This window comes from Adiantum capillus-veneris, chromosome 3 (assembly GCF_014529385.1).
Source record: "Adiantum capillus-veneris isolate H3 chromosome 3, ASM1452938v2, whole genome shotgun sequence".
NCBI classification, from domain to species: Eukaryota; Viridiplantae; Streptophyta; class Polypodiopsida; order Polypodiales; family Pteridaceae; genus Adiantum; species Adiantum capillus-veneris.
Window position 1 is genome coordinate 145,160,630 of NC_140933.1, and position 24,157 is coordinate 145,184,786.

The window sequence follows — 24,157 nt, forward strand, 5'->3', positions numbered from 1 at the left end:
TGTAATCTTCAGAGCTTGACCACCATACATAAGGTGTCCACAGAAAGATTGATTCCATTGAAAATAGGACCAGTAACCTCCAAAACTTTATCCCCCTTGACCATACATGAGATGCTACACTCCTGGTCTCGAACAAGGTCCAGACAAAATGGTCATTCCAGAGGAAGTGCTGCTATTTCCTTTAGGGTGTTATCGATGGTTGTACCTGAGAAACTCTTGAATAGCTGAAGTACCTTGCACTCATATGACCCTTATTCCCGTCTGACCCAGCTGCTTACACCTTTCAATGTATGGGAAAAAGCCTAGCCTGACTATAATGTGGGACCAGGAGCACTGATGTTTCTGCTATGCTACAATGTTCACAATTGTTGCATCTTAATCATCAGAGTCAAAGAAAGTGAGAAAGAAGTAATATGTCTTGCTACAATTTTGACAATTGTTGCATCTTAATCTACCAGAGTCAAAGGAAGTGAGAGAGACACAATGTGTCTTACAAGTATCTTGGATTGGTTGCGCCTTGAGTTAAGCATTGTAAAGCCTTCTGACAAGTGGGCCTCCTTCGGCCCACAGCTGATGCGGGGCGTTGCACTAGCACACTATCTGTACTGTTTGTCGAATAGCTATGGTTGCTTTTGAATATCCATACTTCATTGTCATCATCCCAGTGCATTCGCTGCATGATTTTTGCTACTTCCTCTGGTGGAATGAATCTCTGTTGATATCAAGCAGACTTTGATTTAGATGGAAATGACTCCAGACTTGTTATCTTTTATCATGTGGCAAACAGCTTAGTTGACAAGAGGTAGGCAAATAAGGCCACAGAAAAATTATATCTTAAAGAGTATTCTCCAGAAAGTCGGTGTAAAACCTCAATCATGAGATTCTTCAGTTGATGCTGTTGTTCAACCGATTTGATCGACCATAAAAGATCTGCCCTCTCCTGCTGAAACTCGTGAATTGTGTCTTGAATTTCTGTCTTAAGAGCAGCTATCTCAAGTTTACTTTGCTGGTACCGTGCCATCAGCTTTCGCAGCTTTTTTGTTTTCATCTCGAGCTCTTCTTCCATGGTGCTGCATTTCTCTTCAGCCATAATTTGTGCCTCCTATAAAATAGCTTGTTCCAGTAAAGACAGATTTTAGCATCATTTGACAACTCTGGAAGAAAAGACAAAAGTGTTGCAAAGAAATGTGCTACAAAACATACTAGACTGACATGGGGTGTGTGAATGTGTATATGAGGGATGAAGGGGACGGAGCTCCAACTCTAAGTGATGTGGAACTATATGCATAGAGGAGTACACCCATGATATGCAAGGGCTGCTTGCTGCATCTCGTACCACTCGGGGTGTGGTATGGCATGCAAAGGTGGGTAGAGAGAATGAAGTTCCTGCAGCAGAGCAGCAGGTTCTGAGAAGGCCCGCTCTATCTCCCTCTATCTGGTCTGCTCATGTCGTAGTCGGGATGGCCTTGTGATGTACTCCCTGGGCCTAGTATCCTGGTGCTCTGAGAAAGAGAAGAGTCTCCATGGTCATCCATAGGCACAATGAGCCAAAATGGCAGTGTACCACTTTGGGAGAATTCGTGTTGAAGCAAGATTTGGACTTTGCCAAAAAAGTGGTGAATCATGATTTGCACATTGTCGTAAAAGCTGTTAGTCAGTTCCATCTTCATTTTTGTATCCTATCTTCCTTTCATAAAATTCATGTGGGTATGCATGTTGGAAAATGTGCAAGATATTCAAGCAAAAGATTCATGAGCCTTCTTTGTGTGCATGTGTCATGCATAATGTATGTAGGAGCGTAGATGTGTTATGGGTTGAAGTGCACGGGAACAGATTAGATACCTCCAACTCAGCTATCTTCGGCTGCCGATCCTCATTGACGATTTTTGGATCTTGAAAAGAATGCTCAGTGTTATCATCCTTGTCTTGTGGTTGATATTTTCCTTGGTCCATCATATTTGCATTACCAACATTCATGCCTCGTAGGAGCTTCTCTTCAAGAACCTTAAGTTTACTTTCAAGTAGTACACGATCATCTCTACCTCTTGAGAGTTCCTGCTTAAGACTGAAAGCTCTATTTAGCATGCTGAAGATCTTGAGACCCACATTAAAAAAAAAACCATGCTGTCTTTTTCTTGCCCCAAAAATATCGGATCCCTAAGCATCAAAACAACTCGTTAACACAACAAGAGCCCCAAACACAGGCAGAAGCAATCTTTACTGGATATGGGAAGGCACAAATTATGTACTTAAAGTCTTACTGTGACCCTGTCCATTTCCACTTTTGGAATGTAATTAACTAATTGGATATGCCAAAGTGACAGTGCAAACCTGATTTTGATGCTCCATTTCTCTAAGCTGCTTCAGTAACTGAGTTATGACCTTCTCCTTCTCTTCCTCACTGCGTTCCTTCTCTGCCTTCAAGGACTCCAACTGTAGTTGCGCCTGCATGTAAAAGGAGAAGAGAGACACAAATGATTTCACATTCTTCATTAAAGAAACTTAATTTTCCTGATACTGTTGAAATTAGACTTGACCGAGTTAAAGCTAGCCAGCTGATCAAACAGACTTGCCTTGCCTTCCAGATCGGCCTTTAAACAATCAATAGCTTGCTCACTCATCCGTTGACTGGTAGTCGCTTCAAGAACTTTTTCTTTATATTGTTGTAATTGTTCAGTGACCATTAACTTTTCTTGCTCCAAGGATTCTATTCTCCGCATAACATCAAAGTCTGAGCGACTAGCATGAATTTGAGCTTTCAATCTGCAATTCAGGTCTTCCATTTACATAAGGTTGACGCAAAAAACGCGTCGTTCAAAAGTGAGATAATTATTATAATACCTTTGAATTTCAGACTGGAACTCTGAAATGATGGCGTCTTTTGGGTCCTCATTGATATGAGGCTTATTCCGTATACTCTTTGCACGATTAGCATATCGTAATGTGCTAATGGACTCCTCATAGTTAAAATCAGCTGGCCCAATGTTGGCAACCATTACAGTTCTTGTATTTCCACCTAAAGAATCCTGAAGCAAGCGTGTAAGCTTGGAATCTCGATATGGGATATGGGAGCTCTTTCCATCCACCAGTGCGGATATGACATTACCAAGGGAAGACAAGGACCAATTGATCTTTGTCATTTCTTTAAACCTTTCTCCAGTGGCCCCGGACTTGCTAAGCCTCTCACTTCCAGCAAGGTCTACCTGTTGCAAAATCTTTATGAGAAAATCATGCTCAACTTGCAAATCTAGCCTATCCAAAGACAATAGAGTGGTTTGCCTAATCACCAAATTGAGTTTTCCAACTCGAACATGCGTTTTCCCATTTTCTTGTGAGACTATAGAGCTGGATTCAATAGTAACTGTAAAGATGGAATGAGAACGTGAAGAATCCTGGTTCATCGCAGTTGCTCCAACAGCCCTGTTCTTCTTACCTACCTAGACCAAAACAAAAAGGGGCATAAACAAAGTGTCTTCCTAGATCGTTCCCAATACAAGGTGCTAAAAATGTAATACAAACAATCATGTAGTGGACTGACAACACAGAGATCAAGAATGATCAGAACCATAAGAAGATGGCTGATATCAGCAAAGCTATTGACAGTCAAAGAAGTGAGCTTCTTCACGTACACTCCAGTCTCTGGGCTTTCCTTTAGTTCCAGCTTCTTTTTGGTGTCAGGTGAGAGCAAGTCACGAATTTCCTCATTGTAAATCTCCAGATACGATATTCGTACTAAGAAACTGTCTGAGCTCTGACTCTGGCGTATATGGTTGAATATATGCTCAAACGCATTGGGTATGATGCCCCATAAATCTGCAAACAGCTGTTTTTTGAAATTAGAATATGTTAAGAAACATTGAAAATTTGTCGTCGCTGCCTTTCGGCAAAGAGGGGTGTGTCTGCTGAGGAAGTTTCAGCCTGTGTACAGAGGAGTACCGTTCAAAATTTTAAAGGTACGTTTTTTTTTTCCTCCCTCCCTCTCTCTCTCTCTCTCTCTCTCTCTCTCTCTCTCTCTCTCTCTCTCTCTCTGCAGCCCCCCCCTCTATCGCTCCCCATGCAGCCCTGCCCCCTCGCTCTCCCCCCCCCCCCCGCTGCCCCACCCCCCTCACAGCATCTCTTTCTCGCGTAGAGAGAGAAAGCATAGAGAGAATGCTTGCACACGTAGAGAGAGAAAGAGTATCTGCAGCCCCCCCCTCTATCGCTCCCCATGCAGCCCTGCCCCCTCGCTCTCCCCCCCCCCTGCCCCACCCCCCTCACAGCATCTCTTTCTCGCGTAGAGAGAGAAAGCATAGAGAGAATGCTTGCACACGTAGAGAGAGAAAGAGTAGAGTGAGAAAGCCTGCACGCGTAGAGAGAGAGAGAGAGAGAGAGAGAGAGAGAGAGAGAGAGAGAGAGAGAAGGCAGTGAAGAAGTGCACGCACAGTGATCCCTTGCTGCTCGTTGTCATGGCTTGATAGCCGATTTTCTCTCTTCAAAATTCTCTTCCTCTCCCTCTCCTTTTGCGGCCTTCAAACATGAGGAAACAAAATGGCAAGGTTGATCCTATGGAGGACGCCATTCAAAAATGCAAGGAAGAAATGAGCCAGTCCATCAACAAGATTAATCGCCACCTTCTAGGCACTATACACAAGCGCGTGTCGGCCCAGGAAAGCACGATACATACACTTGAGGATCGTGTGAAGGCCCAAGATGAGATCACACTACTCAAGAAAGAGCTTGCAGAGGTGCGATCGCAAAATGTACTCGAAGAGGGAGAGCTTCAACCCTCAGTAGTTGAAGAGCTCAACACGATTAAAGAACAAGTGCAGGCCATCAAAGAAGGTGGAGCAACAAAAAGAAATGACGGGTAGATGTCATCACAAAGACCCAACAAAAAACACACTAGGCCAAGAAATAGATCGAGATTGTCAAGAAAGGAAAGCGCAAGGAAATAACCCCCACACCAACCATCATTAACCTGACACTAGAAGAGGAGCAAAGGAGACATGTGCGGGCCTTACACGTAAGGATATGTGGCCTCAGAGACCAAGATAATGTAGATGAAGAGGTGAAAGACTCATGATTATGGTGGGGGTTAATGAGCAGACACATACGAGGGCTTGGAGAGTGGGCAATAAGAAAAGTGGGAGCAAGGGGGAAACCTCAAAGGAAAGGGCACACATCCTCCGTTTCCCCTCCATGGAAGTGAAGAAGGACTTCTTGAAGAAGAGATCGACTCTAAAGAAGACAGGCATCTTTCTTGGAGACCTCACCCTCTCGTAGATTGCTCATATGCAAGAGGTAATGCCGGAAATTAGAGCGGCAAGGGAAAAAGGGAAGATTGCTTTTTCCAGGATGGAAGGGTGGTGATATTGGAGCGACGCTCAGTATGAAGGAGCTAGACTATGGGACCACACTAAAGATGGCAGCCTGGAATTGTAATGGGTCACTCTGTCTTGATGTAGGTGCCTTTGAGGATAGTTTCACTAGGAGAGCCATCATTTTCCATTTTGAAACCCATCAAGCCCCAAGGCAGTCCATGCCACAGGTGAGCGAATATAGATGGGAGACAGCTTGCAGACAGGAGACCAGATCAGAGCACCAAGGACCGGGCTCAGGGGGGGTGGCAGTTTTATTCAGGGAGGAGTTGCAACCATTGATATAAATATAGCGCGCAAGGATGAGCAGGCTAGGTACATGTGGGTGAGGCTAAGGGCAGAGAATGGCACATACCTCTACATTGCTATTTGTTATTTTCCTCCTAGTACGTCAGTATATGCATCACCTTAGCCTGCAGTCCCCTTTGCTATTTTGGATATTGACATATGGGAGTTTTCCAGGGATAGTGACATTACCATACTAGGGAACTTCAATGCTAAAACTCCCCATCACTAGACAGTATTCTATGATACCGCGAGAGAGAGTATCAGAGACAGATCACAGATTTCTTTACACCAGCCAGGGGAGAGCCAGAGGAGCAATCATCACAGCAGATCTCAGAGCCCACCCACACTAGAGGTACGTTGATTGATCGAGCCATTCAGCTAGGCAGATCCAGATGCCCACGACCTCGGGGAGTCTCCCACCATCGACGAAGGCTGCAACAGAAGATCCAGATCACTCTAGCTGGACATGCAAGACGCCGAGTCGGAGTACTGACCATGGAGGATATGGATGAGATTCGATAGCGACCGATGAGAGATTTCGTTTGAACCCACCACCCCCCTCCCTCTATCTCATTTTCAATTCCGGATCAACTTCAGATTCATTTCCTTAGTGTTTTAGTTTAAGTTCTTTGTACTTTCTGTACTCAAACTTTGTATCAGATCCACCAATTGTAACTTTCTGGTCTCATAGGTCATTTTGGACTTTTGAAGACGTTAATATAACATTTCATTTCATCTCTCTCTCTCTCTCTCTCTCTCTCTCTCTCTCTCTCTCTCTCTCTCTCTCTCTCTCTCTCTCTCTCTCTCTCTCTCTCTCTCTCTCTCTCTCTCTCTCTGTGTGTGTGTGTGTGTGTGTGTGTGTGTGTGTGTGTGTGTGTGTGATGGAAATGGGAGCCTCACATCCCATCCATATTTAATGGCCTAAGCAACTTCACACATTGCTAACGTGTCAAGCCACTGAAGAACGGAGCCGACTTGTAGATCCCGACCGAGGGGCGTAAACCCTAAGAGGAGCATCAGAAGCAACAGAAGAAGATCAAACCAACTTAAGGTTCCCGTCCGATGGGGCCTAGAGTAAAGCAGCCCACACACACACACACACACACAAGCGTAGAAGTTGATGACATGGCATCCTATACGGAATTTTTGGATTTTACATGGCTTGTTGACGTGGCAAATTGTACGGATTTCCGGATTTTACGCTAGCTACTGACATGACAGATTGCACGGATTTTCGCATTTTACGCTGGCTGCTGACGTGGCACAGTTGTACAGATTCCTGCTTTTGCACAGGCAGCTTTTGAGCACCTGCTTTTGGGCCAGTTGCTTTTGAGTTTGAAAGATTTTCACGTAACTGCTTCTTTATGGCCAAGGGCCTTTAAATATGAGCCAAGGGCTCATTCTCTGGCATGCTTCAGTACGAAGGTGCAAAGGGTGGAGTACCGGCATTGTATTGAGTTCAAGTAATATAAAGAAATAGCGAAAGAGATGCCAAGATACTTCATCACTCCCTTGTCGTCTCTCTCTTTCAATCCAGTTGTTATTGAAGTGCTTAAAGTTGTTTAGTCTTTTCTTTTCCATTGGCACGTGGTACCCATCCTGTGACAGTGGTATCAGAGCTTCAAGCGTGTGCTTTTTTGAAAGCATATCGGTCCCACCAAAGAGCAAACAGAGCAAACCGACGCTTCCAAAGTCTATTGGAATTGAGTTTGAAGAATCGTCGTGCCCCAGGCGCGCTCCCGTCTTCATAGCTCATGTTACAAGGTATAATCCATAAAGATCACTTGTAGAGAAGGATCAAAACTTTTTTTTTCGAGCTGTCCTTTTTCTCAAAGATAGTGTCATGCAGTGGTGGATGTCTATAGCTACCAAGCCGCATGCTCCAAGGACTTCGCAAGCTTTCAAGAAAACTTTTGCCCAAAGTTATATAATTTCGAACATCTTCCTTTGGAGTGCAACTTCTGGCAGAGTGGGGTATCCTGAAATGATTGCCACGAAAACCCTAGCAGATTACGACTTGAAATTTTTGGACATCTCTCACCAGGTATCTCTTCTCAAGCTGATAACCTTGGAGGTCCACTGTGATTGCTATGTCTTGGGACTACCATTGCCGCCAGAGGAACACTATTTGTCCAAGAGCTGATGGACCATGCTCTGGTCGGCTACGACCTCTAACCCTAACTTTTTGTGCAGGTTTCAAGATGGAAAGCAGTCGACTTTTGAATTTTGTTTGAGAGTATGTTTAAGAACTTGTTTGGTGATCTTGTTTGGAATTTGTTTGAAATGGATGGTATCTGTTTTGAACCTGTCTTGGTGCCAATTTGACCTGTTTGACTCTGGTTTCAATACAGGTTTCAATGCTTGGTGATTTACTCCAGGGTGAAGTAGTGAGAAATGGTGTTTGAACATACTCATGGCCCGGACCCTTGTGGTTATTTGCGGGCAGTATTGAATGCTTGAAAAAGATATTGTTGTTGTTACTCCCGACCTGGACTTGGATGGTTGTGTGGGAGGAGTATTAAGAAGTCAGAGCAGTGGTTACTCTCTGGACCTCCAAACGACGCAAGCTGCGGTCTGGGGGGACGTTTGGTCGGCCTAGACCTTTTTAGGTTATGCGGGAGGAGTGATGAGGGAGTCGTCGTGTCACAAACTGCTAACATGTCAAAGCCTTGAAGAAGGGGCGCCAAGGTTTGGGGCCAATACTCTTTGGGGTGGAATTCCCCCACTCCGTGTCGCGTGTCGTCTCTCTCTTTCAGTTCAGTTGTTATTGAAGTGCTAAATTTCTGTTCAGTCTGTTCTTTTCTATTGGCACGTGGTGCCCGTCTTGTGACAGTGGTATCAGAGCATCAGGGGTGTGCTTTTCTGAAAGCATACAGGTCCTACCAAGGAGCAGATAGAGCAAGATAGCACTTTCAAAAGTTCATTAGAAATTTTAGGCTCGTATTGGAAATTTTAGGCTCGTGCTCAGATCCCGAACTCATTAGCCACTCCCACCCTTACTACATTGCGCATCGGGCACGCTCCCGTCTTCACCGCTCATGTCTTACAGGGCATAAGCCATTAAGATCACTTGCAAAAGAAGGATCCAAGATTTGTTTCGAGTCACTGTTTTTCTCAGAGGCAGTGCCATGCAGATATTGATAGCTACCAAGCAGCATACTCCAAGTACTTGGCAAGCTTTCAAGAAAAAATTTGCCCGAAGTTATATGGTTTCTGACATCTTCCTTCGGAGTGCAACTTCTGGCAAAGTGGGGTATCTTCAAATACTTGCCATGGAAACCCTAGCAGATTATATCTTGAAATTTCTCGACATCTCTCAGTAGATGTCTCTTCTTGAATTGATAAGCTTGGAGGTTCGATGCGATTGCTATGTCTTGGGACTACCATCGCCGCCAGAGGAACATTGTCTGTCCAAGAGTTGATGGACCATGTTGTGGTTATCTACGACCTTATGGAAGGAATTTTTTATTCGGTTTCAGGATGGAAAGTCAGTCGACTTTTCGAGCTCGATTGATGTCGAGATTGCTTTTTAAGTGTGAGAATTCTTGTTTGATCTTGATTGGTGATCTTGTTTGGAATCTGTTTAAAATGGATGGTATCTGTTTTGAACCTGTCTTGGTGCCGATTTGAAATGTTTTGACTCTGGTTTTAATACTGGTTTCATTGATTGGTGATTTTACTCCCGGGTGGAGAAGTGAGAAATGATGTTTGAGAATGCTTGTTCATACTCATGGTCCAGACCCTTGTGGTTATTTGCGGGGGGAGTATTGAATGATTGAAAAGTGTTGTTTTTACTCATGGCCCGAACCCTTGTGGTTATTTTGCGGGGGGAGTATTGTTGTTGTGACTCCCGGCCCGAACCTTTTTAGGTTATGCGGGAGGAGTGATGAGGGAGCCGTCGAATATCTCCCGGCCCGGACCTTGTTAGGTTATGCGAGAGGAGTGTTCATCGGCGCCTTTATGTTTCTATGTCTTGTAACATGCATATGTGAGCATTTGTGTTGCATTGTGATGTGCCAACCACTGAATATTCCTAAGTGGATAAGATTGCCTGGGTATGTAATTTTAGTGCATCAAGACACCCGTGGAAGATCAGTACGGTCTGGGTGTGATGGCTAATTTTACTACGCCGAAATATCAAGAGTTCCGATCTGGACGAAAGGAGAAGCTAACTCCTTGATCAAAAGAGCCGAGAGGAGAAGCTAACTCCTTAACAAAAAGAGCAAATTGATTGTCCCTCGGAATGTCCCTCGGAAATTTATGAGCTAACTTGAGTTGTTTTTGCAGATATGTTGTAATCGCGGACGATTACTCTCTTTGAAGAAGGGGAGATGTCACAAACTGCTGACGTGTCAAAGCCCTGAAGAAGGGGCGCCAAGGTTTAAGGCCAATACTCTCTGGAGTGGAATTCCGCCACTCCGTATCGCGTGTCGTCTCTCTTTCAGTTCAATTGTTATTGAAGTGCTAAAAGTCTGTTCAGTCTGTTCTAATCTATTGGCACGTGGTGCCCGTCTTGTGACACGTTGAATATCTCGGCCCGGACCTTGTTAGGTTATGCGGGAGGAGTGTTCATCGGCGGCTTTATGTTTCTATGCCTTGTAACATGCATATGTGAGCATTTGTGTTGCATTGTGATGTGCCAACCACTGAATATTCCTTATTGGATGAGATACTTCTGGGAAGTCAACGACCCAGGATATCAAGGGTTCCGATTTGGAATGAGACTCCTTATTGGATGAAATTCTTCTGGGAAGCCAACTACCCAGGAAATCAAGAGCTCCAATTTGGAATGAGAAAATTGATTGTCCCTCGGATTGTCCCTCGGAAATTTTTGAGCCGATTTGAGTTGTTTTGCAGCTATGCTGTAATCGTGGACGATTACTTTCTTTCAAGGAGGAGGGATATCACAAATTGTTGACGTGTCAAGCCACTGAAGAACGGAGCCGACTTGCACATCCCGAGCCAGAAACCCTAACTGTTGAAACCCTAATTCAAGAAACCCTAACCCTAAAACCTACAAACCCTAATTCTAGAAACCCTAACCCTAAAACTGCAGAAACCCTAACCCTAACCCTAACCCTAAGGACAGCAAACAAATTCCGAAAATTGTGCTGACATGATGACGTGGCATGCTGTACTGATTTCCGTGTTTTGCGTCGACTGATGACGTGGCAGGCTGTAAGGATTTCCGTAAATTGCTCTGGCAGCTTTTTGGCTTTGCTTTTGAACCAGAAGCTTTTGAGTTTTGGAGGCTTTTTTTCTGTAACTGTTTTTCAGGCCAAGGGCCTTTAAATATGAGGTTAGGACTCAATTCTCTGGCATGCTTCCTGGAGAAGGTGCAGAGTCTGGAGTACCGGCTTGTACTTTGATGATGCAATATAAAGAAATACCGAAAGGGGCGCCAAGGTTTGGGGCCAATACTCTCTGGGGTGGAATTCCGCCACTCCGTGTCGCGTGTCATCTCTCTCTCTCTGTCAGTTCAGTTGTTATTGAAGTGTTAAAAGTGTGTTCAGTCTGTTCTTTTCTATTGGCACGTGGTGCCCGCCTTGTGACAGGAGGTAGTGGCGGGATATTCCATTCGGGATGGCTACTTGATGAAGAAAACGATGTTGTGCGTTACACAGCCGTTGAGGGAAAAGGTTCTAACCGAATGCCACTGTCCACCATTTACGGGTCACGGCAGTATTGATACAACCTTGAAAGGTGTGGAGCAATACTTCTTTTGGCCAAGACTCAAGAAGGATATGGACGATTTTGTACGCAGTTGCTTGGTATGCCAAAAGGTCAAGTTTGACATGCATAAAGCACAGCGATTGTTACAGCCTTTACCCATTCCCACCCACCCCTGGGAAAGTATTGCTATGGATTTCATTTTATCTTCCAAAGACACAGAGTGGGCACGATGGTATCTAGACTGTTATTGACAGATTTAGCAAGCAAGTTCATTTCATTCCAGTGAAGAAAACAGTCAAGTCGGATCACTTGGCGGGATTGTTCATTGCCCAGATATTCAAATTACATGGCATGCCTGAGACAATAGTCTCTGACAAAGATCCCTTGTCACCAGCGTGTGACTACTATCTATCTTTTTTGTTGATTTCTTTCTTATTATTTATTTACTTTAACTTTTTGGAAACACCCCTCGGGAAATCTAACTGCCCTGCATTGCATAGCTAGTGTGGAACTGTCCAGAGGGAGTCTAGGCCTGAGGGCAGGAGAGCACTAAGGTTGGACAAGGACTATGGTTAGCCAAAGTGGGGTCATTCACTAGCCAAAGTGGAATCCTTTGCTACAGAGGCTACATTTCAGTTTTGGGTGTGGCTACAGTGTACAAAGGGGGTCAGATGACCTAAAAAGGTACAATGGCAGCATCTCCTAAAATTTAGGGAACTCCTATTTTCGGACCTGAAAATGTATTCGCGTCATTACCTCCGGAATGACAAGGGGAACATTTTATTACTCTGCCGCGAAGTTAACTGGGCAACCGATCATGATATTTTTAAGCGGCAAACCCGAAACGGGAAAATGCTTGTAAACGCGCCAAGTGGCACATTTTTGTGCACTTGCCTCCTCAACGAAGAAGTGGCGCTGAATTTGAAGGGAAGAGGGCTCATTTGCAGCTTCTGTCACAGGTTAAGAGCTATGGAGTGCTTCCTTTCCCTCTTATGTACAGTGCGGTGCCAGGAGTGATGCCCTGCACGCTACGCGCTGCCCTCTCTCTCCCCTATGGCAGTATGGTATGCCCCTCTAGTGGGCTTTTCAATTGACCAATGTACAGTTACCGAGGCAAGAGCCTCTTGCACAGGTACTGGATTAGCTAGCGGCTAATCCCTCGCAGGTACAGGTGATTCGGAGAGGTTTCACGCCCGAAATCTCGTCCGATTCAAAGGGCACGTAGCCCTACAGATGCGGGAGCTCGAGGACTTGCTACGCATGCGACCGGCACGCGAAACAGAGCCCGAAACAGTAAATTACAGCCTGCTGTGTATTTTTGCAGGTTTAGGGTTTTGGCCCTAAACGGTCCCTAATACCCCCACGAGGATCGGGGACGCGAGGGGACCGCTGTACAGGTGATCTGGCGCATTTTCGGGGCTGAAAACAGAGAATTCAGCGTGCTGCAGATTCTCGCCAGGTTTTGCAAAGTGCCCGTATGCGTCGGGAAAGTCATTTAATGCGTGGGAATACTGACTGTGAAGGGGTTCTAGTACAGTTATGATGCCGAAATCGGGCTGGAACAGTGGAAATTCAGCCTAGTTTGTGTGGGCCAGCTTGTAGAGAACCTCAGCGTTTATTCCCTCTTTTGAACAATAAAGAAATACCGAAAGGGGCGCCTAAGTTAGGGGCCAATCTGGTGTCCGTCTACTCATACAGGTGCAATCTAGCAGCCTGTATCCCTCTCCCCTTTGTTGTGTCTTGAAAGTACAGGTAAAATAGACGACTAATAATGGGTGAAAGCTAAATCAAGGTTTGAAGTAAAGTCATTCAATGCGTGGGAATACTGACTGTGAAGGGTCCTAGTACAGTTATGCTGCCGAAATCGGGCAGGAACAGTTGAAATTCAGCCAAGCTTGTGCGGGGCAGCTTGTAGGGAACCACAGCGTTTATTCCCTCTTTTAAACAATAAAGAAATACCGAAAGGGGCGCCTAAGTTAGGGGCCAATCTGGTGTCGGTCTTCTCATACAAGTGCAATCTAGCAGCCTGTATCCCTCTCCCCTTTGTTGTGTCTTGAAAGTACAGGTAAAGTGGGCGACAAATTAAATGGGTGAAAGCAAATAAGGTTTAAGTCTATGGTCTACCGCCCTTTTTGAAAGTACAGGCCGGTTTCATGGTTCCATCGCCGGGATTAAATCACTTTTTCCCATAGAAGTGAGCCTTGGTCAGGTTGGGCTTGAAGACACAGGGGATCATAGACCAAACACAGGGAATTGCAATTATGGCTAACAGACCAGATGATGTGACTGAAGAGGTTTCCTCTTCACAGGGTCAACAGACACATGAAGTGGGTGAGTCTTTAAGACCACCACAAACAGATGATGATATATTCAGGACCCAGTTGGCTACTGTTGTGGCTATCTTCACACAAGTGATGCAGAACCCAAGGTTTTTAGCCTTTCTGCAACCTTCTCTTCCGTCTCAGCAAGTTGGGTCACTAGATCATATTCAAAAGCCTGTTAAGGCTCGAGCACAGGTAATTCATACTGCAGGGTCAATGGAAACACCTGTACACTTGACAGAGAACATGCAGTCTCCACAACTTGTGCCTAAGGTGCAAGAACAGGTGGCTGAGATGCTAGTTCAGCCAGCACTTTTCAGCAGCCTATAGCTGGTTCTAATGGGCAGGGAAGCAACCTACAGGCTATGCAACAAGTCTTCCCACCACCTTCAGTACACCCTGGCTATTGTGGAGGTGGATCGGTATTCCAGAGCATGGCTGGTCATGCACCTGGAAATCAGTTTTACACGCCAGGAACAGTGTTCGGGGGTGCTCAAACGATGATGCCTAACCCCATGTATGGTGTCATGGGCATGCTACCAGGGTTTCAAAGCACTCAAGGCCAATTTGGGATGCCACCGGCAAATTTTGGTATGGCTGGAATTACAAATCAGCAGCAAAATATGGCATTTCCAGGTTAACTTAATTGCGGTCAGGGAACACAAATGAACCCTAACAGTGTTCCCATGTTTCAATCACTTCCATATGACAACTTAACGCCGCTGGAGAGGCCAACTCCGTACAAAGAAGGTGGCAAAGGTGTGACATTCACGACCTTTACAGGGTTTGATGACAGGAAGAAGGCGCTCTCATTCCTCCAGCAGTTTGACAAGCCCTATGCAGGGGGAAACTTTATAGAGGCTTCAAAGGTCCGTAAGGCAGCCACTCTCTTGACAGGGAATGCGGGACAATGGTGGACAACTTTATTGCTTCAAGGGAAAGCTCTGTCCACATGGATTTACTTCAAGCAGATTTTTGCAACAGCATGGTTATCTGATGACTTTGAAGCAGATGTCATGACAGAATGGCACCAGCTTAATGCTGCCACTTGCAAGAATCTGGATGACTACAATCGGAAGTTTTGGAAAGCTCTACCTCCAGTAACTTCCTATAGGTTTGTGCCATTGACAGAACACATTGAAAAATACTGTTGTGGCCTACCCGAAGGATTGAGAAAGTATTGTACGAAGACCAAAGTCACTACTTTGACGCAACTCATCGAGGTAGCAAACACTGGCAATGGTTTGCTCAAGGGAGAAGATTGTGAATTCAATACTGGCGTCAAGGAAGGATCAGCCAAGAAAAATTTCGCGCAGAAGCACGTTCCCAAAGAGGTTCCAAAAGGGACTTAGGAGCCAACCAATGCAGGGAAAGGCAAAGCTACGGCTGAATCAGAAAAGGGACCAGCAAAGAAATGGAAAAGACGTTTTCCTAGAAAGTCGAAAGAGCAAAAGAAGGTCCTGACGTCAAAGAACAAATGCTTCATCTGTGAGTAGCCTGGCCACATTGCTTACAATTGTCCTACAAAGAAAAGGCCAGCTAATTCTGAAGACAAGGAGGACAAGAAAGGAAAGAAGCCCATGGCTGGTCTAGTGCCAGATATGGTGGGCGACAAGCCAAATTCAGATACAAGTGAGCTTTGCAAAGCATGGGGAAAGGTCAGGGATCAAACAATGCTTATCTTCTTTGATCAAGGTGCCAAAGCCAACTTCATTTCCCCAGAATTGGCTTCAAAGTTGGAAATCAGACCTGAAGAGATGGAGTATACAGCAGAGGCAGGTTTGGCATGTTCTGGCCATACAGAGGCTGTGACACCCATCATTGGAAAGTTGCGCCTACATATCCAGTCCTATGTAGATGCTGAAGAATTTTACATCATGCCACTAGACGGATGTGATGTGTTGTTAGGTATTCCTTGCTTATTTCGTGTACAGGGAATCATGGATGCCTACAACAAAAAGCTCACTGTACAGAGCAGGGGAAAGACTCACATTCTGGATGTAAAGCTTAAAGGGGAGTCTATTCCCACTGTATCAGCTTCTGCTATTACTTCCGTAATGAAAAAGCATCTTTCTGCGTACTTGGTTTTTGCACGTGAAGTGTCAGATTGTGATGAATCAAATTTATATGTGCTAGATAAAGAAAGGTCAATGTTTTTACAACAGTATAGTGACTGTTTTTCCGATTCATTACCGTCTCAATTACCGCCAGAGAGACCCAAGGACCATGCGATAGATTTGGTGCCAGGCAGTAGCCCACCAAATAAGCCTCCATACAGGGTTAGTACGGCTCAGCAGAAAGAGATAATGGGCCAAGTACAGGAGCTGTTAGAAAAGAGGCTGATTCAGCCCAGTTCATCTCCATTCTGTTCTCCAGTGTTGGTGCAAAAAAAGGATGGCTCATGGCGTATGTGCATCGACTACCGTGCACTGAACAAGAATACCATCAAGAATAGGTTCCCTATACCTAGAATTGATGATATTCTGGACAAATTAGAAGGAGCAACTATGTTTAGCAGGATAGATCTAAAGAGTGGGTACCATCGGATCCGCATTAGATTAGAGGATGTGCACAAGACTGCTTTTAGAACGACGTTTGGCCTTTACGAATTTTCAGTGATGCCCTTTGGTCTCACAAATGCTCCTGCTACGTTCAATAGGATGATGGACAGAATTTTCCGTCCACACCAACAGTTTGTTGGTACATTCTTTGATGACATGATAGTCTACTCAAAGAATGAAGAGGAGCATAGGCATCACTTGGCCATTGTATTCAAAGAGCTACACAGACATAGGTTGCTCATCAATGCAAAGAAAAGTGATTTTTTTCTGGAAGCGATTCACTTTCTGGGACACATTGTCTCAAAAGATGGTGTCAGAATGGATCCTGCAAAAGTTGAAGGGATCAAGTCATGGCCAGATTTGAAGACGGTGCACGATGTCCGAAGTTTCTTGGGACTATGCTTCTATTACAGAAGGTTTATCCGAAATTTCATTGAGATTGCTTCACCTTTACATGCTCTTCAAAAGAAGGCAAGCACCTTCAGATGGACACAGAAAGAGATTTCAGCTTTTAATCTCTTAAAGGAAAAGATGACTTCAGATCCAGTCATTGTGTTGCCAGTACTTAGGAAGTCATTTGTGGTCCAGTGTGATGCCTGCGGTAGTAGCATTGGTGCAGTGCTAATGCAAGATGGCAAGGTGTTAGCCTATGAGAGTAGAATCTTGCAAGGGCCAGAAAAGACTATGCAAGTCTATGAAAAAGAACTGCAGGCCATGATTCATGCGCTCTTAAGTTGGAAACACTACCTGCTAGGTGCAGACTTTGTTGTCCAAACGGACCATCAGACCTTGCGATACTTCTCGACACAGACAAAGTTATCTGAGAAGCATATGCGATGGGCAAATATCTTGTCCATGTTCCACTTTCAGATTGTGCATGTGGAAGGCAAGAAGAACGTTGTGGCTGATGCCTTGTCAAGGAAGCCACAAATTTCAGCTGTGTTGATTCCTTATCATCATGAACTTGATGATATGAGAGAACAGTATGCAAATGATGAAGATTTTGCAAGGGTCTTCGAGCAACTAATGGATGGACAACGTCATAAACACTATCTTCTTAAAGACGGGTTCATGATGATGCATGGCAGAGATTGTGTCACAAAGCCATTGCGACGCAAAGTTATGGAAGAGAGTCATGTCCCACCGTATGCAGGGCATCGTGGTATCGATGCTACAGTTAAAGCGGTTGAGACATTCTTCTACTGGCCTACATTGAGAAGAGATTTGGATGCCTTTGTGCGACAATGCCTAATATGCCAAAAGGTCAAGTTTGACAGGCAAAAGGCACCAAGGTTATTGCAACCACTACCTATTCCAGATAAACCATGGGAAAGTATTGCTATGGATTTTATCTTTGATCTTCCGAGAACGCAGACAGGAAACAATGATATTTGGACCATCATTTGCAGATTCAGCAAGCACGCTCATTTTATTCTTGTTAGGAAGAAGATAAAGCCAGATCAGATGGCACGATTGTTTATGAGCAATATTTTCAAGTATCATGGCATGCCACAGTCGCCGACAAGCACCTCAAGCTTAGGTCGGGTTCCCACCTCAAGCTCCTAGCTTGCCTAAGGTCAAAGGACTCTTAACACTAACCATTGGAGGTCTTTAATGAAGCTAACCCTAAGGTCTTTTAAGCTCCATTAGATGCATGTTGCTCTTTGATAGACTACCTCCCTATGGACCCGTATTGAGATGTAACCATCTCTCCTCTTGGTCCCCTTGAGATAAGTCTAGAAGAACTTATTGCACATTGCTCTTTGGCAGACCGTCTCCTTTTGGACCCCTATTGAGATGCAACCATCTCTCCTCTTGGTCCCCTGCTGAGATAGGTCTAGAAGCACGTGTCTATTTTAATTCTTGTTCCCGTTTATTCTCCCACATTAAATGATCCATTTAATATGAGAAAATCATTTGGGTTGGAAATATTAGATTTTATGCCATGATCACTCTTCGTGTTTTCATGGAGGGAAGTCGATTGAAAGAAAAGCGATTGTATTGTTGGTTTATGCTTGCGATTTCTTGAATCCATGAGCAGGTGATGTGTCAATTGCACATGGAAAGAGGCATTTCAAAAATTTGGCAAGCACTATTGGGACTAAACAAGGATATCTGTTGTCACCAACTTCCTTTGGTCTATGCATCAATCAATTAGAACAAATGGTACTTGACTTTATGCAGGAAGAAGGCATTGAAGAGGTCACTATTTGCAATGTGGTAATCATGCTTTTGTTGTATGCGTATGATGTAGTGCTTCTAGCAGACACTTTAGAGAACGCATAAAACCGTGATCCACGCATGACAAGTTTATTCTGGAGAGGCTTGTTTGAGAATATGGACACAACGCTCAAATTCTCTTCGTCATTTCATCCTCAAACAGATGGGCAGTCCGAAGAGGCAAATTCTACAGTCCTAGATCTGCTAAAGTGCTACGTGTCAGAGCATAAAGGAAAGTGGGAGCAGTATTTGCCATTGGTGGAGTATGCATACAATAATACAGTGCATTCATCAACTGGCAAGGCACCTTTTGAGATAGTTGAAGGTGGCAAGAAAGTTCCTCCCATACTGCATACAAAGGACAAGATATTTGAAGCAGATAAGTATGTTCAGGACATGGATGAAATGTACAAGAGGGTCAAAGTGGCCTTGGAAAAGACTCAGGCAAAGCAAAAGAAAGCTGATCGTCACCGTCGTGAAGTGGTATTTTCACTTGCTGATTGGCTGCTTCTACGCTTTGAAAAAGCAAGGTTAAAGAAGATGAAGGGCAAGGAAAGACTGTTTCCAAAGCTCAGCATGCGTTACTATGGGCCTTTTCAAGTATGCGACATAATCAATGATGTTGCATATAGGCTGAAATTGCCTGAGAGTTGGAAGATTCACAATGCGTTTCATGTGAGTCTTCTCAGACCCTATGTGGGTGATGTGCCAGAGGATATGCCAGCTGAAGATCAGCCGGAAGTCGAGGAACTTGACGAGATCTTGGTCCCGGAACAGATTTTGGCACATAAAGAAAGAAATGTGAAAGGCAAGGTTGCTAGGCGTTACTTAGTAAAGTTCAGAAACTATCCACCAATGGATGCTAAGTGGATGGAAGAAGGTGAACTTGTAGAGTCACCAACTGTGTTATCACTTTACCTTGAAGCCTTCGATTTCCAACCTACCTTGACCCCTTGAGTTTCAAAGCTAGATGGATTGTCAGTGTGACAATGGCTTTTGAAACAAATGATGTACATGGTATTTAAAGTGAGCTCAAATCAAGTACATGTTACATGAATGTTAGAGCTATACAGATTGTCAGTTTGGCAATTGCTCTTATGGAATGTCCAAAAGTTTGGTTAGTGCTATAGAAGTGAGTATTTCTTGTCAGTTTGTCAAGGATACAGTAATTGCTTCTATTAAAGGGTACATGTGTAGCTGCATTCTTAAACTGTCGGTTTGGGTATGCTCGAAAGTGTTACTGGGCCCAACGTGTACTATAAGACAGTGGCAAAATGTGTGCCTACCATTTTGTCATTGGAAAGTTAGTGACTCAAAGCAATGGCAGAGTGCGAAGCTACCACTATGTCATTGGGACAGGGTTCACACGCAGGCAATATATGTGTCAACGAGGTGTTGAATACACCAGGGTTGACAATGAGCATGTATGTGTCGTACATATGTCGACAGGTGTTGAATACATCAGTGTTGACTGTGAGCATGTACGACATAGATGCAAACGAGGACGTTTGAGATTTCAAGAGGGGGGTATGTCACCAACGTGTGACTACTATCTATCCTTTTTGTTGATTTCTTTCTTATTATTAATTTACTTTCACTTTTTGGAAACACCTCTCGGGAAATCTAACTGCCCTGCATTGCATAGCTAGTGTGGAACTGTCCAGAGGGAGTCCAGGCATGAGGGCAAGAGAGCACTAAGGTTGGACAAGGACTATGGTTAGCCAAAGTGGGGTCATTCACTAGCCAAAGTGGAATCCTTTGCTACAGAGGCTACATTTCAGTTTTGGGTGTGGCTACAGTGTACAAAGGGGGTCAGATGACCTAAAAAGGTACAATGGCAGCATCTCCTAAAATTTAGGGAACTCCTATTTTCGGACCTGAAAATGTATTCGCGTCATTACCTCCGGAATGACAAGGGGAACATTTTATTACTCTGCCGCGAAGTTAACTGGGCAACCGATCATGATATTTTTAAGCGGCAAACCCGAAACGGGAAAATGCTTGTAAACGCGCCAAGTGGCACATTTTTGTGCACTTGCCTCCTCAACGAAGAAGTGGCGCTGAATTTGAAGGGAAGAGGGCTCATTTGCAGCTTCTGTCACAGGTTAAGAGCTATGGAGTGCTTCCTTTCCCTCTTATGTACAGTGCAGTGCCAGGAGTGATGCCCTGCACGCTACGCGCTGCCCTCTCTCTCCCCTATGGCAGTATGGTATGCCCCTCTAGTGGGCTTTTCAATTGACCAATGTACAATTACCGAGGCAAGAGCCTCTTGCACAGGTACTGGATTAGCTAGCGGCTAATCCCTCGTAGGTACAGGTGATTCGGAGAGGTTTCACGCCTGAAATCTCGTCCGATTCATAGGGCAAGTAGCCCTACAGGTGCGGGAGCTGGAGGACTTGCTACGGATGCGACCGGCACGCGAAACGGAGCACGAAACAGTAAATTACAGCCTGCTGTGTATTTTTGCAGGTTTAGGGTTTTGGCCCTAAACGGTCCCTAATACCCCCAGGAGGTTCGGGGACGCGAGGGGACCGCTGTACAAGTGATCTGGCGCATTTTCGGGGCTGAAAACAGAGAATTCAGCGTGCTGCAGATTCTCGCCAGGTTTTGCAAAGTGCCCGTATGCATCGGGAAAGTCATTCAATGCGTGGGAATATTGATTGTGAAGGGTCCTAGTACAGTTATGCTGCCGAAATCGGGCGGGAACAGTTGAAATTCAGCCAAGCTTGTGCGGGGCAGCTTGTAGGGAACCACAGCGTTTATTCCCTCTTTTAAACAATAAAGAAATACCGAAAGGGGCGCCTAAGTTAGGGGCCAATCTGGTGTCGGTCTTCTCATACAGGTGCAATCTAGCAGCCTGTATCCCTCTCCCCTTTGTTGTGTCTTGAAAGTACAGGTAAAGTGGGCGACAAATTAAATGGGTGAAAGCAAATAAGGTAAGTCTAAGGTCTACCACCCTTATTGAAAGTACAGGCCGGTTTCATCCCCGATTCACGAGTTTGTTTTGGAAGGCTATTTGGGAGAACATTGGCACACGGTTGCAGTTCTTGTCATCTTTCCACCCGCAGAGAGATGGGCAATCTGAGATTGCAAATTCAGTGGTACTGGATTTATTGAAGTCTTACATTTCGAATCAGAAGACTCAATGGAAAAAAATTTTGCCCTTGATGGAATTTGCCTACAATAACACAATCCACTCTTCGATGGGGAAGGTGCCATTTAAGATTATTTAAGGTGCTACGAAGGTTCCACCCTTCCTAAGCACAAAAGATAAGATTTTTGAAGGAAGACGATTGGATGCTCTTACGTTTTGAGAAGGCACGCCTGAGAAAGAGAAAGGGAAAGGCGCCGCTTTTTCCAAAGTTAAGCATGAGATACTATGGACCTTTCCAAATAAAAGAAAAGATAAATGATGTCTCCTTTAGACTGAAGCTGCCTGATACTTGGAGAATTCACAATGCTTTTCATGTGTCTCTTGAAGCCTTTTAAAGGCGATGTACCCGATGATGGGGAGTTAAATGAGCAACCCGAAGGAAAGCGAGGAGATACTCGTTCCAGAACAGATATTGGCACATAAAGATAGAAAGATTAAAGATAAAGTAATTAGGCGGTTCTTGGTTCAATTCAAGAACTATCTTGCATTGGATGCGAAGTGGATGGAGGAGGAGGACCTAGCAGATACTCCTCAGATTTTGGAACTTTGCCTTGAAGCATTCGGTTTCGCATAGTCTACTCCGATAGAACCCCGATTTCAGCGTGGGTGAATCTAGTGCAACGGGCTTGCACAAGAGGGGAGTCACTCCGCTCCTTTGTCAACGGATTACCCCGATTTTGATATAGAGTCACTGATGTCCCTTTGGGTTTCAGGGCTACTGCTGGGCTGACAGTATTCTACTGTATGACTTTACGAAGTGGAATTCCCAAAAATGATACTGATTGATTTGTACTTGACTTGTTTGAGTGCAGGAACTGAAAGACGCAATGACTACATCATTTCGGTCTCATAAATCTCTATAGACATGATTGTTAATCGAGCATCTGTGAGGTCCTGACTGGATCTAGATGCGATTAGTATAATCATGGTCTGAGATTTGGAATGATATTGAATGTGATTTGTCATGTGATGTCCTGTGATGTCAAGTGATGTCCTGTGATGACCATTGATGTGATTGTGGATTGGTGCATGTGCTCGATGTGTTGTGTCTAGTGCGTCGGTACTAACAGTCAGTGCTAAGACAGTTTATGGCCTCTATCTATTTTGTAGGCTTAATTGAGGGCCATTACAATGCTTTCAAGAGGGGGGTATGTCACAAACTAGTGACGTGGCTAACCTTGGACACACTCACACACTCTGGCGGCAGAAATGCCACGTCGCAACAATGTACAGACCCGCAAAACGCGCCGACAGGCTAACGTGGCAGTACCGTACGAACGTCCCCTAAAATCAGCTGACATGTACGGATTTTCCTGAATTTATGTTGACACGCTGACGTGGCAATTGTATAGAAATCTGCTTTTTCAACGCTGACAGTTTTACTAGCAAATTTTGAAACAGTTGCTTTTGGCAACTATTGCTTTTGAGTCTGAAGCTTTTGGGGCTCTGCTTTTAGCATCCCTTGTAACCTTTATAATAAACCCAAGGGGGGCTTACTCTATAGAGCATCTGGACGCAGAGTCTGAGAGCGAGCACCCGCGGGAGTTGTACTTTGCTCAAAGATTAATATAAAAAGAAATACCGAAAGGGGCGCCAGTCTTTGGGGCCAATACCTCTTGGCACGGAACTACGCCGGGCCATGTCGTCTTTTGTGAACTGTTTTAGAGTGAATCTATGCTGTCGCGGTAGAATCTTGACTTGGGGTGTCCAAGTTTGTTACAGAAATTGCATTATTAGGGTGTTTTTATGCCTCCCGATCCGCGTCGTTCTCGTTCGGGGACCCTCGCCGTTCCCGTTCCAAGTAACTCTGGTTTTAGCAACCCCCCGTCCCTCCCATGGAGAGAGAGGCGCTTACCAGATCAATCTCCTTTAAGCACAGCTTATGGGATACTACCAGAGAAAGAAATGTCCAATTGGCCCTTGAATCCTCCAGACACTTAGCTTTACAAGGGGACACATCATGTTGGTATGCACAGATGTCATCATGGTTCCAGATATGTGGCTTTAGCATGGACAACTTACCCCCCTTCCAGTACTCCCTTGATGCACAACCGTTGTCTCTTACACAAGTGGAGATTACTAGACTCATTCACCATGACCTCACCCAGTTGGACACCAAGAGGACATGCATAGAACCGGTGTAACAAACTTGGGCACTCCAAGTCAAGATTCTACCGCGACATAGCAAAGATTCACTTCAAAACAGTTCACAATTCACACTTGATTCGACGCGCCCGGCGGAGTTCTGTAACAAACTTGGACACTCCAAGTCAAGATTCTACCACGACACAACAGAGATTCACTTCAAAACAATTCACGGTTCACAATTGATTCAACACGGCCCAGCGGAGTTTCGTGCCTAGAGATATTGGCCCCAAAGACTGGCGCCCCTTTTGGTATTTCTTTTTGTATTAATCTGAGATCAAAGTACAAGGGAGTGGGAGGGGTCTCACTCTCAGACTCTACGTCCAAATGCTCTTTAGAGTGGGAGCCCTGCCCACTTATTTATAAGTTTACAAGGGATGCTAAAAGCAAAGCCCCAAAAGCTACCATATTTTAAAAGCCTTTTTTTAAATAATGCAA

General features: G+C 44.7%; 1 protein-coding gene across 1 annotated transcript in view; it reads right to left on the minus strand.

Moving 5' to 3' along the window:
• LOC147461861 (uncharacterized) overlaps nt 1-24,157 on the minus strand; it is a 68,752-nt gene that overhangs the window by 2,347 nt on the left and 42,248 nt on the right. The window contains exons 3-10 of the mRNA XM_086509330.1: nt 3,566-3,813; nt 3,288-3,437; nt 2,842-3,203; nt 2,574-2,763; nt 2,332-2,445; nt 1,843-2,055; nt 869-1,102; nt 495-712 (exon numbers count right to left, since the gene is read on the minus strand). Of these exons, the coding sequence (XP_086365456.1) occupies nt 495-712; nt 869-1,102; nt 1,843-2,055; nt 2,332-2,445; nt 2,574-2,763; nt 2,842-3,203; nt 3,288-3,437; nt 3,566-3,813 (1,729 nt within the window). The remainder of the gene's footprint in view (nt 1-494; nt 713-868; nt 1,103-1,842; nt 2,056-2,331; nt 2,446-2,573; nt 2,764-2,841; nt 3,204-3,287; nt 3,438-3,565; nt 3,814-24,157) is intronic.